Below are 19,445 nucleotides of genomic sequence, written 5' to 3' on the forward strand. Positions count from 1 at the left end.
CGCCCCGGGATCCCGGGGCGGCGAACTGTGCGGTTCTCAATGGACGCGATCTGCAGCTCTATGGCCGCAACGTAATATCAAAATAGCTTAAGCGGCCAATAAGAGCTGCTAAACTGCAGCAACACTGTTTAGTGCCAATAGCATTCCTAAATTCAATAAAGATACCAAACGTTAAAAGGCTATTGTGAGTTTTTCAGACACTAAGTCAAGCGTGATGCTATCTTTTTTTCGGAATGCATACTGCTTTTGTATTAAGTCTCAATTTAAGTGTCAAGTCGTAACAATTTTACAAATATATAACTACTCATGGCATAATACAGCAGGTAAACCAAAGGTTTTAGAGAAATTATATATTTACATATAACCATGGTGACAGCAGTGTGACATTGTATCTATTTAATAATATATTACATCTTTTTGAAGCATAATTACAATCACTTTAATATGACAATATTGTTACTAATGTTACCACGTTACTGTGGTAACCTTGGCTCTCTAATTAGCTGATTGGCCGTGGTAGCCGGCAGTAACCGGTATAGTTGAATCGTGGTGAAAGAATGAATAAATAAATCTAGTTTACACTGACAGATCTGTTCGAGAGAAGCTCGAGGAACTGGGGTCGAGTACAAGGTTCAATAATAGTTCTATTCAATTGTGACATAGCTGGCAACTAAGGCACGTTGTCTGTATTAAATTGTATTAAATAATTCGCAGTACATTCAGTTGATATGAACACATATATCTCTTTTGAAAGAAACAAAAATATACACAATAATAGCCCAGGACATGTTTAAAATTCAAAATAAGTTTTCAAGAGATTTGTTTTTAGGCAAACAAGTAAGAGCTCATAATCGTTGAATTGACCTGCAATTTCTACCACCTTAACCTGGAAATCCGTCACAACCACGTCATTCATAATTCTCAAACAGGTGCCCCAAGTGGAATTTAAAAAGTATTACTTTGAGATTATTGTAAGCTTCGTATAGCCGTATGTGGCGTCAATACCCTGGGTTACCTGTCGGCAATTGTTATAAATATATTGACTTCGAACCAAATAAATTAACAAATAAATAAATAAATAAATAAATAAGTTAAGACGTAAATAGATGCTGTTATAGTCCAACAGAATCGTTCATTGCGTTTAAGTCTGGGATATGTTGAACAGTATTTCTGGATAAACCGGTTACTCACTGGAAGGCAAGAAGGTACCATCCAGAATTATTTCATTTTTTCGTAGTTTGTCTTTATTTTATTATTCTGTGAAACACAGACCTCGGTTCAAACCAGGACGAGCGAAGCATGATAGACCTTCTGCGCACGGGCACGTTGTCATGAAGGCGCCACTATTTGGACCGGCGTTGGAGAGATAGCACAAACCACCTTGCAGTGGGCGTTCTCGGCATACTGGCCTCCCAAAGTGCTTGGCGCAGCATTTACTATGTCCACAGTCAGCATCCGAATTACAAGTAGCTCCAGTAGGCTGCAAAGAGAAAGAAAGAGAAGATTGGTACTTTGAATCTAGCGGAACACAATATGTTGTATATGATTATACTTAAAAATAAAAAATAAATTAAATATTGCTGTTAGGACATGTTCGGATCTAGATCAGAATTAATATTGGTTCACTAACTATGCACGTGTCACAGAAGATTTGACTACCCTGTGACTCGGCAGCCAACCGGCGCCCGACATGACGGTTTTTCAGGCCATGTTAATAATTAACACTACACGCAAAGCAATTCGTAATTGAAAACGTTGCTTAATGTGTTGCTTCATTAATTGCCTCCATAACGAATCTGTTCGGTAATATAGCATGAAGTATTATTGCTAATCATTAAGTAATATAGGACGAACTTTTTAGACAATTTATATAAATAGACGAGTGTGTACTAGTATTAATTTACAGGGCGTGCTTCGGTGTAGATTTCGCGATTGTTGACTGTATTTACGACCAATCGTTCGTTCGTTTCATGGTTTTTTTTTATTGATTCCATGGTGGAAACGTACATGCGTTCAAGATGGTCTATGGGTTGTTATTTGCCCTGCTTCACTGATATGGACGTCAATATTTCTATCGTGACACGTACGAAGCCAATTCACTACTAAAATTAAGTCAGTTAAGTGTAGAGGCGGCGGCACAAAAATTAACATGGAGCGACGTCTGCTCACCAACCTCTCGCCGAAGGCGCAACCTTACTAGGGGGTCCGGGACCATGTCTATGTCTAGACCCTCTGAAACGTTATTTCTGCATTTTGAGGGGCAAATTTTGCTGACGCAAAGGGTTTCAGTCCCAACATTTTTTTTCGATGTTTTCCGCCGCCAATGAAGTGTACACGTGTAACTGTGGCACAAGAAAAAGATGTTGCCCTCGATCAAGAAAAGCAGGTGTCTGTTCAACTGTAATTATTAGGGAATTTCAATATCTTGAAACGAGCATATGACTGCCCCCTAGTTTAGAGGAGCAGATTTGAATACAACTTGTTTTCACGTGACAACTCTTGCGCGATTTTTTATTAACCGTGGGAATTATGGTGTGTGTGTCTATAAAAACAAACGTGTGATTCCGTCATTTATTATTGACGAGTGATGGCGCACTGAATGGACGCAGTTTCCGAACTGACTTCTGCAATTGACTTCATAGCATTGCGTACGATATTAATCTATAGTGACGCGTCTTATAGGGGCGTTACGGATAAAAGATATTGTAAATTGGGATATTGTCATGATCTATGAAATTGACCTTATTAGGGTAGGTTCAAACTCAGTAGTAATGATTTGGTACTAATATAAACCGAATTGGAATGTTTTCCAATCATGTATGTTTGTCTCTGAGTCATCCGGTGTTTTATGGCTGTGAATGGCATGCGCCCATGAATGCGCATGCGCCGTTGAGTACGTGGGAGATCAAACTATGTGGTAGCAACGAGCAGTCGACCAACGTGGTAGACTAGACAATTAAATATGATACGAGAGCGTCCAATGACCCTTCTACATACGAGTCGAATACTTCAAATCCACCTCTGAAATCGTTTATGAAGCTGAGTATAATCAAGACATTCAAACGAACGCAAAGTTAATATTTGCATTCGGTTATATTTGATTGAGCTGATATCAATACCTGTTGTCATGGTAGTTTAACCATTCTCGAACTTTAACTCTAAAATTATATTGATAGGTTACGAGATAGATAAATATGTCATGCTTAGAACCAATCACGCGATGAACCCATGAATTGACAATATTAAAATCACGTTACGCAGAGTTAATTGTCGGATAAAGAGTTTCCAGTAAAGTCACGTCAAGTAGCGAAAATTTTCGAGTAAAGTATAAGTACATTATGAGTCGTGAATTACCGGGAATAATGCTATCGCGATATACAGCAGTTTCTAGTGTTCGTGAAATTGTATATAGAGTAGGTATCGGACATATAATATGATAATTTTAGTAAAAGAAATGGGCATAAATCTGAGAATTTGCATAACTCATTTCGAATTCAATGTGTTCAAATTCAAATTCCCAAGAGTTTAGAATCATGCTCTATTTTGCGTGCTATTTAAGTAGACCCATACGTTTTACGATTTGGCAATTGTATATTAGACACTGATGGCACGTAAAACTCCATGTTTCGATTACCACGGTGTATAAGTTCGTCCAAAACGAACTATAATCAGTTGGTGGGAGTACGGAATTTCCTTTCTATTGTACTGAATTTACGGCACAACAAATTCCAGTCTATTTGTTCGTCTATATGTTTTATTGACATACAACAAAACAATTGTAATAAATACCGTTTGCTGGGACTGTCTGTCTGAGTCACGTGGTCGTTGCATTGTTGCAATTTATATTGGTGATACTACTACTAGTATTATTCCCAACTCGATGGCTATTTACACAGCATGAGCATTATGAAAGCGTAAATAATATCGCTCAGTTCTCGTCGATCTGGCTCGATAACCGCTTATTGATAAGACAACGGGCTGAATATCATCACGAAAAACAGAATTTATTCTTATGAATAATCCAGTCTTTGATTTTTTTTCCCACATCATATCGATTTTCAAGTTCCTTGCATTTTTCATTACTCGTAAGTAATATGGCATTTTGATATTTCAAACATTCCCGGATTAGTGGCTGAGTATATTTGCATTAGCCAGCAAATAATCTTAGTTCTTCGCCACTTTTATAATTATTCGGATTTAAAATAAAATAAATTTAAACGAGACATTCGAATTTAAAGTAAACTAAATTTAAACGAGATATCTAAACCTCTAAGAGAATGACAAGATCATTTGCGAAGTAAGTCTATTCAACAAAGATGGCCAATGCTCCGTACCTGCGGCTAAGATGATCCGCCGCTCTAGGCACTCGTAATACTAGACTTAAGTACATGTGCACTGATTTCAGACTAATTCATGGCACCACGATCGCATTTGTCACAACACTTCCGCCAATTCTGAGCTTTCAAACATACTTCCTGGCGATGACGGAAACTACTAACCAAATAAATCGATTACCATTACAGTTTTGAAATATCATCACTTAAAAAAAAACATGACTGATCAAAGTAAAAATAACTGAAAATATTTGTAAATAGCTAGTCGTACGGTATATTGTTAGTTGATAGTATTATCACACGGCAGTTGTGTTTTTGACAATAGCGGGATGTAATTGGAAATTCCATACACGTTGGTTGGTTCTTTTGCACGGGGGAGCTTCCGACGGCACCCATGACTGTGTGCTGTAACAATTGGTATCCGAGTAGTATGTAATTCTATCCCAGACTCACGATACTCATCTACTGTTTACTTAGAAAATCCGGTAAACGAAACTGAGTGTTTGGGTTCGAAAATAGGCGCATAATTTGTTGTTCCACACACCTGCTTTCTTTGTAACCCGTATTGATTTTAGCGGTTCGTATTTTTTTTCAGACTGTATTCAGTTACCGCATGTACCTTCGTAAGGTTATGTAATGCGCTCGCCGCATTTGAAACACACCAAATGAATATTGTGACAATTGAATTGTTTGGCCAAGAAAGTACGGTCTGTGTAGTTTTATGTCATCTGATGTAAGTACACCTTATACAGCGAAACTTTTACCTTGCAATTTATAATTATACCGGGTCATATACAATGTGAAGCAAAGTTCGTGAGCACTTAGATGAGTCGGGACTCGGATGCGCTTGATACATTTGAGATGATTGACATCATGAATAGTACCTACAATGTAGCAAAATCGAGAAATACTGCTTGTTGTTCCGGACGGTGCAGTAAACTATCTTTTATTATTTTATTCAAGGAGGAATTCACATTTTTACTATAATAGATAAAATCACGTAAGAAAACTTCGAAACCATTTCGAAGCAAACGTCATACTATTCTGAGTACTTAATTTATGTTTTTTCTTTGCTTGAACGCAATGAACATCGCGAGAAGCGTTTTTTAAATCAAACTATCAAATGCATAAAAGAGCTTCATCGGTGAAAATCAAGAAAAAGTTAAATAAAAATTTAAAAGAAATGCAAACTTACGATTCTTGGAAACCTGGGTTGTCGCCGAATGCCCATGACAGACATTGCACTACATATGTGCATCACCGCGAGTAAAATTAACAAAAGACGCAAGAAAGCCCGCCAATGTGCGAGTATTTCCATTTCTAATCAACGTCTCTATCTTCCACTGAAAACTGAATTATTACGATTATATCGTTCTCCCTGGATGTATGCTTCCTATGCACGCGACAAATAAATGTACAACATAGATGAGATCAGCAGGCTCCCACTGATTGGTAGTTTCTTTGATGTGATCACCTCGGCGCGATGTAGTTTAATGCCTTGATGTTGACGCGCAGGACCTCTATTTACGCTAACAGCACAATGATTGCTGAAAAGGTGTAGGACGGGAATACCAACCAAAAATATGTAGAGAATTCGGTAAATCGGGCGATTCCATTTATGGATGCTTGCTAGGTGAGTCAAGGATCCATCCCGACAATCGTGTATCCGGACGCAATATGTACTCCTATTAAATAAACATGAAACGCGTCGTGGTCCCACCCTCATACTTCCTTTACCCCAAGCGAATATTTTAATATACTGCATGTCTACTTGTGGGGTATTTGTTTTTCCCATCAAATAATTTGGTTTATTACGTTTTCTCTAACGGACATCTAGAGAGGAATAGACATTTCTATATCAGCAGCCCTTCAATATAGTCGTTCTTGTCGCAAAAAAAGGCCCATTGTCGAAAGGTATGTCGATTAAAATTAATTATAACTGCGAGGAATTTCAAACAGCTTATCTGCGTGAAAAGAGCGATCAATGCTGAGTGGACAACTAGTCTATGTGGCGGTATTCGCTATTGTAGCGAGAAGCTGAAAGACACTTTATGCGCATACTTCACGGGAGATATGTGTGGTTATTTTAAGCTTTATTTGTTGATACCACCCCTAGAGAGTTATCGTCGCTCAAGTCTCACAGTGGGAAACTTCCGCATTCCAAATTATGAACGAAAAAGCACTGTTCCCGCTATACAGAAGTGGGTCAATACTATTTCCCGCCTAAGAAATGCGTCTAAACTTGATCCAAGGCGTAGTTGGGTGAAGTGTATGTGTTGTTTGGGGTTGCGATAGGATCAATTACGTTTTGAACGGTTTGTAAAGAGGACGGTTGCTGTTCTTGTTGTCGCTGTGACTGTTGTAGTGACAATGATTTAGTACAAGTGGTCACGTCGTAACGGGATCGTCACGGTACATTGGGAGGCACTCATACTTGTAGTATACTATATTTTTAGCAGGGAGAACAGAGTCCCTGGAGCACCTCGGTGGAATATCGACAACAGGAATGGTGATAGTGTGAAGGGTTGCTGAGGTTGAGCCAATGTGGTTTCAATACGCTCCTTAAATTAGAGTAGTGCATTGTAAACTGAGCTTTAACTTCGGTAGTCACTATCGCCGCCTCAGCCGATTGTTTATAAAACGCATGTAGGAAACGGAACTAATAATATAATCCCAATAACATAGTAAATGTGAAAATAATACGGAATAAAATAAACCTGGGCAACTTTATTATTGTAAACGTTGAGTAATGCCCAATAAGTAACTGATAGCTTTGGTGATAAAATTATTCCAACCAGCTGAAACTCTGTCTTGCTACCCATTGCATTCAATACGAGAAGTCTTAACAGCCTTGCAAACTCTTGACAGTCGTTCTCTTATGATTTGATGTACAAATACTGTTTGAATTTTCATTCACGTATCATTGGCATCCATTGATCATGAGGTGAACTGATGATGGGCTAAGGCATTATAAATAATAAATATATCTCGAGATTCATCATATCTGCGCAAATAAAATATCATCATGTTGCGCAGGCACTTCAGGCGATTTCCATCTATACCTGGACATTAAAAGAAAAACTTGCATGTTCTCGACTTTTGCAGCGTGTCGCCAAATAATAACAATTAAAATTGAAGATTCCTGCAATATAATTACAAATATAATTTTCTTGGTCGTTATCTTGTGGACAAAATAAACTACCAGCGATATAGTGTGAATGCGTGCTAACACGAACAGCATCACCACGGTTCACGATATTCTTCACATTTAATCTGCTAATCAAACACTGTTACAGCATATGTCAGTCTGTGTTATATTACACCCAAAGCTTTCACAGTATGTATACAGTGTTATAGATACGTGCAGCGTAACTGCCAGAAGCAGGCTGGTATACATACGTAAGAGACGTGGTCACAGATTGGCGAACTGATTTTTTTCTTTCCAGGCATATTCGAGCAAATTCTTAATTAGAGAAAATTGACACTGTCACAATATTATACATTTGTATATATTAAATAACAAAGCATTCTGATTTTTAAATTATATTTTCACGACACAACTCCCTTTGTTGAGAAAATTAAATAAAGGCGATTCAGATATGTCAACCGCTTATGTCAACCGCTTCTTCAATTGACTAGTAATAGTCACACGGCAAACATAGGGTGGTCATTAACCCGAACCAATAAAATACTATTTCGTCAGGTCAAGTTGCTCTGGTTCACCGATTATAAGACCGGGCGTAAACCGAACGTCAGACCTGGAGTGAAGTGCAGGTGGGTGGTCTTTTGTAATGAGTTCCTCGTCACCCTTCCCTGACAATATTCCATCCGGTTTTGGGTCCGACTGTCTCGAAATTTGAGAGATTAATGATAATTGTTCAATTCTAATTCAATTAGAGTGGAAGCTCGGTGGTTGCTGCAACATAGACCACCTCGATACCACTTCAAACATTTGTATAAATAGGTACCTGTTGATTGGGATTGGGAGTGGAAGTGGTTACTATAGTAAATTTAACAATATATATATATATATATATATATATATATATATATATATATATATATATATATATATATATATATAACTTCGCCCTGTTTTCGCCACTTGTCGCATTTTTTTTTTATTTCACGGCTGCCATATATAGTCACTGTGTACTTCCGCCACCATGTCCATCTTCGATGACCTAACGTATTCATAATCATAGACACATTATACTTCATGTCATTGTATTATATTATCGGCGATTATAAAAACGCGCTTGTAGTGGAGTTCGGCGTATTAGTTGCATCAATCGATGCGTGTATTATTTTATACTAGTACACTGATTTGAATAAACACGATCGCCATCCATCCACGAACACATCCAAAAACAAAATATTTGACTCGTCACTAGAACTGCCGTTTCAAGTGCAAACATTGTACATGGCACAGCGATTGTGCAATTTTGAGTAGAAACATGAAGAAATGCGTCGAGATAATGTACACTTTGGGAACCTACTATGTTACGATCCTGTCTTCGTGCGATTTTCGCTTCGCATGAGACATTGTGAAACTGTGGTTAAATACAACGATAACACCCCCCCCAGCCCGCTTTCGAGCGTTTTCGTTACTTTTTAGAAACTGTATACTTTCTGCAGATACACACGATGTTACTACCCTGCCTATGTACGATTTCGACTTTTGCGAAATACTAATTGTGACGCTGTTGTTACATACTAGGATACGACCTTGCCTTTGTAAGATTTTGTTTACTTTTTAGATATTGTATACTGCGTGTTCATACGAAGTTGTGAGCCTGCTTTCGTGGGATTCCGGCTTCGTGTGATATAATGTGACGCTGCCTGTACAGTGCGGTTACGAATAATGATACGACCCCCGCCTTTGTTCAATTTCAGTTTCGTATCAGATATTGCGTGGTTGTGGATACTACACATATCGACATATGACGTGACAATCAAGTTCAACTGTTGAGGATTCCAAATACGGTTTAACCTGATTAATAATCTTGTAATTATATATTATAACAATCATACCCCGCCCACGACAGCAAAATAAATTATTTATAGTGAAAAGGTACTAACAAACGTTTAGAAACTAAAGGACGACGCACTGTGGACGCGAATGTGCGCAATCGTTTTAACGAATGAACATACATAGAATGGTAGCGTAAGAAAGAAGAAATCGACAGCATGGTACCGTGACGCTATTTCAGTTACGCGTAAAACGTTTGCGAGAAAAACGACATGCGAAAACAAGCTGCTAGGTAATTTCTTAGATGAAAAAAACGAGGAATTCTTAACGTTGAAGAATCATGGTTGGTTTCTTGTTTAAACGATACGAGCAAACGTGGAAAAAATTGAAAACAACTGCCTCCCACACAATCGTGTTCGTGTGCTCGTTCACTGGCCTCAAGCACTGCCCACTTATCGCCCGATATGAGGGAGGCACGTGGTACCGATCGACCAATAAAAACGCGGCTTTCCAACAATGGGCAGTCCACGGTATCATAGATTCAGAGGCGGGGGGACGAAATTTTGCACGGAGGGCGAGATTTGCTAGTCATCCCTTGCGCCCCAAAGGCGCAAGTGGTCACGCATTTTTTTCGGGGGAGAACACCCCCCCCCCCCCCGGTGCTGCCGCCACTGAGATTATATCATACGATCGTTTCAATTGCCTGAATATGCGTCGTTCTGATTGGCCGAGATCGTGTTTTTATGCAAGCCGTAGTTGAATAGACGATGTACCACGGCGTTCTGTGTTTAGTAGTGGCCCTAAACGTGCATAATATTTTTTTGCGCTACGGATGTGAAGAAGAAAAATGCGACCCTCGGGTATTATGGGTTCAATTGAGAATCATGAAAAAGTAACTTTAAAATTACACAAACGACGCAAAAAAATGGTTGTCGTCTGCAGTGGCTGTCTTGTGAAGGCGAAGGCATTGTCTTCCCTGAAAACGTAATCGGGCGTACCACACCAATCGGCGTCTGCGTTTTTTAAAAATTATTTTTTAAAAATTATTTTAGATATACCAACGTTGCTGCTAACAACAAAACATTTTTGTGGTGGGTGAAACCTAAACTAGTGACATGGTGTATAATGAATGAACCTGAAAATAATTTCCAATACACGTCGAATATCTTATCCATATTATTACATCAAAACTCTCAACAAAACGAAAATATTAACAACATGAAGTACATGTTCTTAGAAGATACTACTGTAAGAAAACATTTATATTGTAGTGTATTGTTACGAGGAAAATCCCTGTCATTGTTACACAAACTACTTTTACACAATACACATTAACTACTAGGATGTCAAGATGCTCTTTTAAAACATACTACGAAAGAGGTCATGTAATTCTACTCAAACTGATAAAAATATCAGCCTAGCAGAAATGTAATTTTCTTAATCAATGTGAAAAGTATGAACATTTTCAGCCCATTTGGTGCTAACGTGTGTTATTTATAGGACGTGGAAAGACGCTCCGGACCATGAAAACATAGTAATTGTATGCAACCTTGTTGAACTAGTTGATAATTCGCAATTAGAGTGCAACAATCAGCATTTTATCAAAAGTATTCTCAAAGTCTTTAAAACATTAAAAAAAAATATTGTGTTAAGTTTAAATAGGAGTATGTCTACATATGTTACACATTGTTGAATCTGTTCATGTATTGTTCATTACTTACGCTTATTCCGGTTTTTCATTATATATTTACCAAGGTGATTTGGATTTTTTCAATACCGGATTATCAGATTGACGAGGACCTGCCGTATTCTGATATCCGCATTCGTTTAGTTAAGCTGATAAAGAGTATAGATTAGCGTCTCAAATAACAAGGAATAAATGTTTGATAAGTTTGTATATATTATTTCGAAAATGAGATCCATTACCATTTACGGAATTGGTATGCCTTTAATGCACTGCATATTAGTCATGTCATCGATGATAATTATAACTGATTTATGATTTATAGTATAGAGTTGGGTGGGTTGATATCTTAGTTGTACGTGGAATGTAACCCACCCAAGAAAATCATCTCCAACATTTATAAATTTTGAATGTGGTTTGCAAAAGCCGATCAGCTTATTCTTTAATAACGTTACTTACATATTATTTCCTAAAAAGGCGCTACAATACAAGTCCAAAACTGCAGTGACTCGGGCTGGCGCCCACCAACAAAGAAATATAATGGGGGTATTGTGTATATAACATACTAAATTTGAGTTATCGCTGAAAATAATATTGTGGATTTATATTAAACTTATTCATATTCTAGTTTTGGAATAGCATTACAAATAGGAGAAAATGCGAAATAGAGAGTTAATTTGAATACAAAGCTTAGATATTAGTCATTAATAATTCAATACATATCACGTAACATTGAAGGCTGAATGTAAATACGCTTATTTGCACTGCGGCTCAAGTGACATTTACAGGTGCGAATCAAAGATATGTGTTTTCAAATAAATGGGGGTTACCTCCATCAGAGGTGCATATGGATGTACAGCCAATAAATTAGGCCATTTTGGCATACTTTCAGTAGTTTGGCCAAAAAATCAAATGGGGGACTACTGGCTATTGAGAAAACAACTAGAGGGTGGTGTGTTGCTTAGACTAATTTTAAGGGATTCAAAATGTTTTAAATCGAATGTTGATTTTGTAATATAGTCCATCTTCGATCGTCGAACAGAGAACCACGCGTGTGGTTCGGTGACCTGATGGCACACGAAGATGCTGAAAGCTCAACCACAACCGAAGCTAAAGAACTGCTCGACGATGTTTGGCTGTTGACAAGGCGAATATCCCGTAGCTGTTGTATTTTTTACAGTTCACGTATTACTTAACATGTCAAAGGCTTTAAACCACGATTTATTGACAATAAAACTTTAATTAATTTTTAAAATTTGAATTTTCTAGGGTCCTAATCATGTTTTTATTATTTTATTAAAATCACTATTGTTTCCAATGGTGGATGCATTGTTCTTATAAGTTAAGACTATTCGTTTTGTGTTATAGGCTTTATTGATGTTCTACGTTTCACGCGTAACGTTTACTGACTTCACAATGTTCAGTATTTTAGGCCTGAATCACGTGATTCCTGTTGCGTTTGTGCCAATTATTATTAGTTCCCCAACATAATTATGCATGTTGTGAACCTATTGTTTTCGCATACCTTTTAATTAGGTATTATTATTAGACATGCAGGCGAAACTATTGTTTCGTAAGTATCACGAGGCATTCTCACATAGACTATGAGGTTATCACGAGAATACCTCAAAGTATGCACGAAGACAGTACAGCTGGAGTATCGACCGACGCGCGGTGGAGGTTGATACGACGGCGTACTGTATGACTGTATGAGGTATCCTCGTAATATCCTTATTATTAAACATCTTTTCCTTCCCAGGATGCATCATGTGAATGCCGAAATCCAAAAAGTTTAGAACAGAATCAGCGAACTTCTTTGTGTGGATTCCGGTCAAACCCCGTTGTTTGTTTTTATTATTAGAGGACGCTTACGTGTGTAATCATTCCATATTTATGATCTTACGGTGACAGATGTTTAATTATAATACTTCATACATAATGTTAAAAAAATTACTTAAATATGTATTATGCACACAGATAAGTGACGTATGCATACGTAAAACCAATCAAACATTAAACAATCAAAACTATTCCGATGCCGGCCGACACATTAATGTACAGATATAATGGTAAGTTCTCACTAGGTTATATTAAATTTATAAAAAAAGTCAATATACTAAACCCCAACCCTAAATTGGGATTATCCAAGTGTGTTTCTATGTGTGTGTAATGTTACGTTATCGGGTTTTCTTTTCTGGTGGCGATGCAGTTAGTATGGCCGATTTCGGCGAACACAAACGTGCATCTTTCCCGGAGTATGGTCGAACACAACGTGAAACACAAATGTCAAATGGAAAATTAGTCACATCACGATTTAGTTAGCGATAGCGACGAGTCCCTGCTTCACAACATGTACACCAGGTGTTGTCCCAATCCCCCAATCAGCGGCCTACATACAGAGTTGCAGTTCAATCATATCGCGTGCCGCATAAACCTACAGTACAATCAGTGGCCTCCATATGCATACTTCGTATCATTATACATCTGTTGCCGTAACGCCATAAGTTACAGCGTGCCGTAATTTTGCGGTATTGCACTGAGTATTTTCATCCTACCATATTAGGAAACGCGAATTCCAAATATATTTAATAAAAAAAAACATGGCTGCCCCCGGGTTTGACAGGACCCCGAAGAAAGAAGTTCGCTAAATCTGTTCTAAATATTTTGATTTTCGGCATTGTCATGATGTATTCCTTACAGGAAAAGATGTATAGTAATAAGGTTAATACGAGGATACTGCATAGTATGCACTCAGACAGTACGCCGTCACAACGACTTCCGCTGCGCGTCGATCAATAATCTTGCCGTTCTGTCTCCGTGCATACTTTGCAATGTCTTCGTAATAACCTCATATTATTACATTGTTCGAGTTCTTGTAGCAGCAACAAGACACAATAGGTTCGACAATGAATGCAACATTACACGTGTGTACGTCTGTCCACTTGAATGAACACATTAAAATATTGATTAAATTAATGCATTAAACTTAAACTAGTTCATATCCGATATTACAAGAAGTATACGGTAGCCTTTTAATTCCAAGCGCATATTATTAATGGTAGCATAAATGAAGACAAGTCCCAACCCCAACCATTATTTTACATTATTTGCAAATTCATTCGGTACTTTGACCTAAATAATCAGCCCTTATGTTATGGTTCCCACAGTCACATCATACAGGGCCGATCTTAGTTTTTTGAAGCATTGGAGATATAGTTGTTTTATTTTGTTTAATGGATATTTTAATTACTTTGGTGAAAGGTCCGTTTTAAAATCTTTATATCTGGAGTATTGTGGAACTCCCTAGGCTGGAGTTATATGAACATTTTATAACGGGATGAATTGCTTGATATTGCTATGTTTTTCCCCCAAAAATATGCAAATTTCATGTGTCAATTTGTAACCGCCATCCAAAATCTGGACATTGAAAGCATATAGGTCTTACGCCACTAATCAACCAATTTAAATGCCTTGCAAGAACCAATGACAATTTTTAAATATTTGTTTTCTCAGGTGTTCCCTGTTTGAGGGCGTAATCACCTGGGTCTAAGGTGAGACCAACATGTGGTCTTTTGTTTACTACTTAGCGGCTGTGTACCTGTGGGTTTATTCTGTATGTATTTGGATGTTCTAATCTTGGTGTTTTTCCAGTGATTTCTCTTGGTGCAATCCAAATACAGTAGGTGTGTCTTGTTTACCTTAGATTTGTAAGAGTTTTAGCTGGCCAACATGTTAGTTTTTTTCATATGGTTTATTACTGGTATGTTGATTTCCCATTTTTGAATCATGTTTTCAACTTTCTTCATCATTTTCATATAACAATCTCGTCATATGTTAACATTGTCGTCGATGGAAATTCAATTAGTGGTATGAGCCCTATACACTATATATCGACGTTGTACATTAATAACTGCAAGTGAAGAACACCTCGTGCATTACGTTACAAGGTGACAACTTTAACGAGTTGTAATGTCAAATACGTCGCCATCGTGATGCGCTAAGTCTCTCTGACTGCCTCTCAGTTTTTATGCGTTATTTCCCATAATAGTGTTTGTCGTGCATCACAACTTAATACGGTTCCAATCACGTGACCGCGAAATGTCAAATACGTCGCCAAGTTAAGAGGCTAAGTTTCTATGACGGACTCCCACTGGATATTTTGTGTTAAGCCCATAATAGTGTGTGCCGTGCATCACATTATTTTTAAGGTTTATGTGACCGATTTCAAATGACCGATTTCAAAATGACTACTGACCCTTAATTTTCATATCGCATTTCACGTGATATTAGCTTTGTGTAGGGTCGATTTGTCCATGCAATTGTGTCTGAAACAATAGTTCGTTAAGATTAGGTCATTATATCATTTTAATTAAAATGATTTTCAACCTAAATGGTGTGCATATTGACAACAAATTGAATTATACTGCATATATGACATCATTATTATTCATTATTAACAATTCAGGAATGGTACATGATGGATAGGAGGCGGGCGTATTCTTAGAAACCAAGACAATGCCCATAGCAACGAAGCCGAAAAAACTGTTTGTTTGTTTTTTAGAAAATTGACATCCATGACACTGTGTGGCCAATAGACACCTACCTAGCAACCCATATAAACTAATGCAAAACCGCATAACGCACGAAACTATCAATATATCTCATACTTGGAATATAAATTACATTTGTTAATTTGTTTGTGGGTGTGTCACCAGTAACCATTGGCTGGTCAACCACCTATTGGCTGCATGCTGCTTAATGCTGCTTATTGCATTTATAATATGTGAATTGAACCCGGAATCTAAGGCTTATTATTTAAGTCTCAGACTACACAGCTGTAACAAATTGTTGTTTAATATCGCCGTATTATTATTTTTTTCCAACTGAGATTTATTGACCACAATGCCTTCAAAAACATGTAATATTATTTGTTTATGCCGAGGTGGTGGATTGCATATGGTGAGTACCACATGGGGAGCAGGAAGTGCTCACACTATTTGAAATCTTCATAAACTTTTATCTTACTTTATCTTCGGTTACGTTGTTTAGCATACTTGCGGTTTGTTTTGTTCTTGATGATTATTGTCAGTTGTATCTTCTTAGACTTATACATTTTGTTTTGTCACCAATAATGCAATCTCTCCTGATTTTCTTGTTCTTTTATATTTTTGTACGTTATTTGTGTACAGTAAAATGCCAAGTATGAGTGGATCCCTGTGATTTGTTCTCAAAGATTGTGAAAAGTGTTTGAATTACTTCTTCTAGTTTTACATACACCACATCTTTAATTCTTTTAATTATTACGTCGGTGTAGACTTCGTACATACAATGATAGTGTTAAATATGATCGCAAGAGGGGAAGCTTTCAAGTGGCTTCAGTGCTGTTTAGACGTGACGTGTTGGATAATCGCTCACAAATCACTATTTCGAAAGCTGTGAAAAGCTACAAAACGGATACTGATAAACAGAATATCAAATTTGTGACCCTACAGTAATGTTATATTATAGGATCATCATGAGATATCCTGTAAATCAGTTTATTTTTAGCTCATGGTGTTTAATTATAGACAAATGTAGACAGCATCTATGTTTAAATTAGCCCAATTGTTTGACCGAAAAACACGAGTGTCCCTTGAGGAAAATTAAACATGTGTGTAGGTTGTGAAGATACAACAAAATACTGTTGATTCGTTTCAATAATATGTGAAAGTGTAACGCCATCATTGAAAGAGACAAACTAGATAGAAACAACATCATTTTGTAAAACGATGAACGTTGATATTCATTTACTTCAGTTTGAAAAAAAAAATGTTGATACTTATAATTGAATACATTGAATCAAGCTGTTCATATATGTCCCCGATATGCCAACCATATTGACAATTGAAATTGTTGAAATTCACTCTTGCTTTTCAGTATAATTTTTGATCATACAAATTTGGTAAAAGTAAATTCTATCAAGGACATGTGGCTATGAATTTATATTAACTTTTGTACTTACAACCAAACATGAAACCCAGACTTGCCGTTTTGTTAATTTACACAAATGATCACACAATATGATTATTGTTGAGAACATTAAACATGTTCTTGCCAATCGCATCCGACTATGGAAAAGAACATAAACCATTTTTTTCGCTGGCGGGGGGTGCAGTCAGACAGTGACATTATTTAATCCCACTCACCATTGCCATATATAGTAGTAGTATCAATCCTCACCTAAGGCCCTGAATGGTATCACCCTAACGGTAATCATCCATGACTGCTGACGGCAAGCAAAACAAAGTACGGTCGTAGGATTACGTATAAACACGTCTACTTGTTAACTATTTGAACATATACTTAGTCCCGATTTACGTATTAAAGATAGTTACACAAATCACGGAGCGGGGTACATATAATGACTGCGATAACCAGGGGCTAACAAAACGAATTATTAAAAAAAAATATCTAAATGACGTGTTATGACAATTCTGCCCATAGGAAGTGGTGAATAAAAAGTAACTTGAACCTAGTTCGTTGTTGGTCTCAGCCACTTCTCCCCGTTATCATTGAACATTTTCGATGTAATATGGTTACATAGATTTATAGTAATGTATTTGTGCCACGCATAACTTTTGGTTGCCAAGCGACCACTGATTGCTTAACAACCGCTAAATTATTGTCTATGTATCATATCACCGCCAGATACATGCTTACAAATTAAAGTAATTTGCCAGATTTTTGTCAATTCTTTGAATTGTTTGTGTGTTTGTTGGCCCAAGCGCAAAGCGAGATTTGCTCTTATTTTTGTCGCAAGCATTTTAACCCATTTAGTGTTGATTTTATGTCGATACAATTTAAACTGCCTTTACAGTAGTGGTGCAGAATTTCTTTTATTCCAAAATGGCAAGATTTGAATTCTGTGATTTCTAAAAAAAAAAATATATAAATGACCATATTTTTATTGGATTTCAAAACTTTTTTGGATTGCAACCAAGGACTGCAACTTTTTTCGGAGAATTTTGAAGCTGAAGCTATCTGCACATACAATGTAACACTGTCAGATGTATTAGTCTGAATCTTATCGGTAGCTCATTCGCTTGTGTCTAATGGGTGGTCTAAAAAAAACGCTTGTACTGGATCAACTATGTTCGTATTTCATCGGTCCATGTATTCTAATATTTCAAACAAAATATCGTAAAAATAGTTGTCTACTATAAGTAAAGCCGATAGAAAGACAGGTTTTCCCGGGAACCATACCAATTCTAGACCCCTGGACGGGTAAGGAATATAACACTAAAAATACAGTGATTATTTTAACATGTTTAACGTTTCAGTGGTTATGTACCAATTTCATGTGTGTACTATCAAATCAGTTAGCGTGTACGCATCATTTTTTTTTCCTTCGTTGGATTCCGGTAATTATACCAAATTATGAATATCACTTTTCTTCGTTGTATGATGCTGGTAAAATTTAATTCGTCATATACAAACTCGGTTTGGTGTCACTATATACGTTTTACCTTTGATACGAATGAATACACTAAAACACAATACGATTACTGGTATTTTGTAACTCATTGCCATTATTGCAGAACATAAAACAAGATAGAACATAATTTATCTATGTCCATATTTTCTGTTGTTCTGTCATTATTTCAAGATGGAAAAAGAAATACTAAACAAGACAGGCAAATGCTGCTATTACAGACAACACACAAATAAAAACTTTTCTAGAAATACAGAGATAGTCAGAAATAGACTAATAATAGTGGACAACTAGTCAGATGTCTCACTTTGGGTAGAACAATCTTTGTCACCACAAAACAGTAACAGTTTGGCAATGTTAAATCAGAGCTAGCTACTAATATTGTGATACATAGTAGTAGAAACATGACGCCACGAATTTAATTTATAAATAATAACCAACTTATACATTGCAAATAGTTTGTTTGTTTGGCAGGGCAATATCTGGATATTGCACCCATAAGATGCAATCATATAGACAATGTCGACCGTGAACAAGTAGGCGAGGAGAAGCTGGGGTTGGTGTTCCTCAATTGTGCAGTTTGTATTGGCTGATTATGGGGGATTGATGTACTACATAATGGCTCATTTATATGAGTCTTATCTATAGGATTCTCATTGGGAGATATTGGGATCGATGTATCACACAGAGTCTTATCTATATGGTTCGCATTGAGAAATATTGTGATCTATGTACCACTCAATGGCTCATATATATGGTTCGCAACGGGAGAGATTGGGATCGATGTACCACACAGAGTCTTATCTATATGGTTCACATTGAGAAAGATTGGGATCGATGTACCACACAGAGTCTTATCTATATGGTTCACAATGAGAGATTGGGATCGATGTACCACACAGAGTCTTATCTATATGATTCGCATTGAGAGAGATTGGAATCAATGTACCACACAGTGTCTTATCTATATGATTCAAATTGGGG

At 37.0% G+C, this 19,445-nt stretch overlaps 1 protein-coding gene across 1 annotated transcript; it reads right to left on the reverse strand.

The window, feature by feature from the left end:
• Nucleotides 1-403: 403 nt before the first annotated feature.
• LOC146747739 (uncharacterized) lies at nucleotides 404-5,788 on the reverse strand. Its single transcript, XM_085496571.1, has 2 exons — nucleotides 5,530-5,788; nucleotides 404-1,480 (listed from the first exon to the last, which is right to left on the reverse strand). Exons 1-2 carry the CDS (start codon nucleotides 5,650-5,652, stop codon nucleotides 1,253-1,255), a joined length of 351 nt encoding a protein of 116 aa, XP_085352697.1. The 5' UTR covers nucleotides 5,653-5,788; the 3' UTR covers nucleotides 404-1,252.
• Nucleotides 5,789-19,445: the final 13,657 nt, after the last annotated feature.

The sequence above is a fragment of the Saccoglossus kowalevskii genome, chromosome 3 (assembly GCF_978046115.1).
Source record: "Saccoglossus kowalevskii chromosome 3, keSacKowa6.1, whole genome shotgun sequence".
Lineage (NCBI taxonomy): Eukaryota > Metazoa > Hemichordata > Enteropneusta > Harrimaniidae > Saccoglossus > Saccoglossus kowalevskii.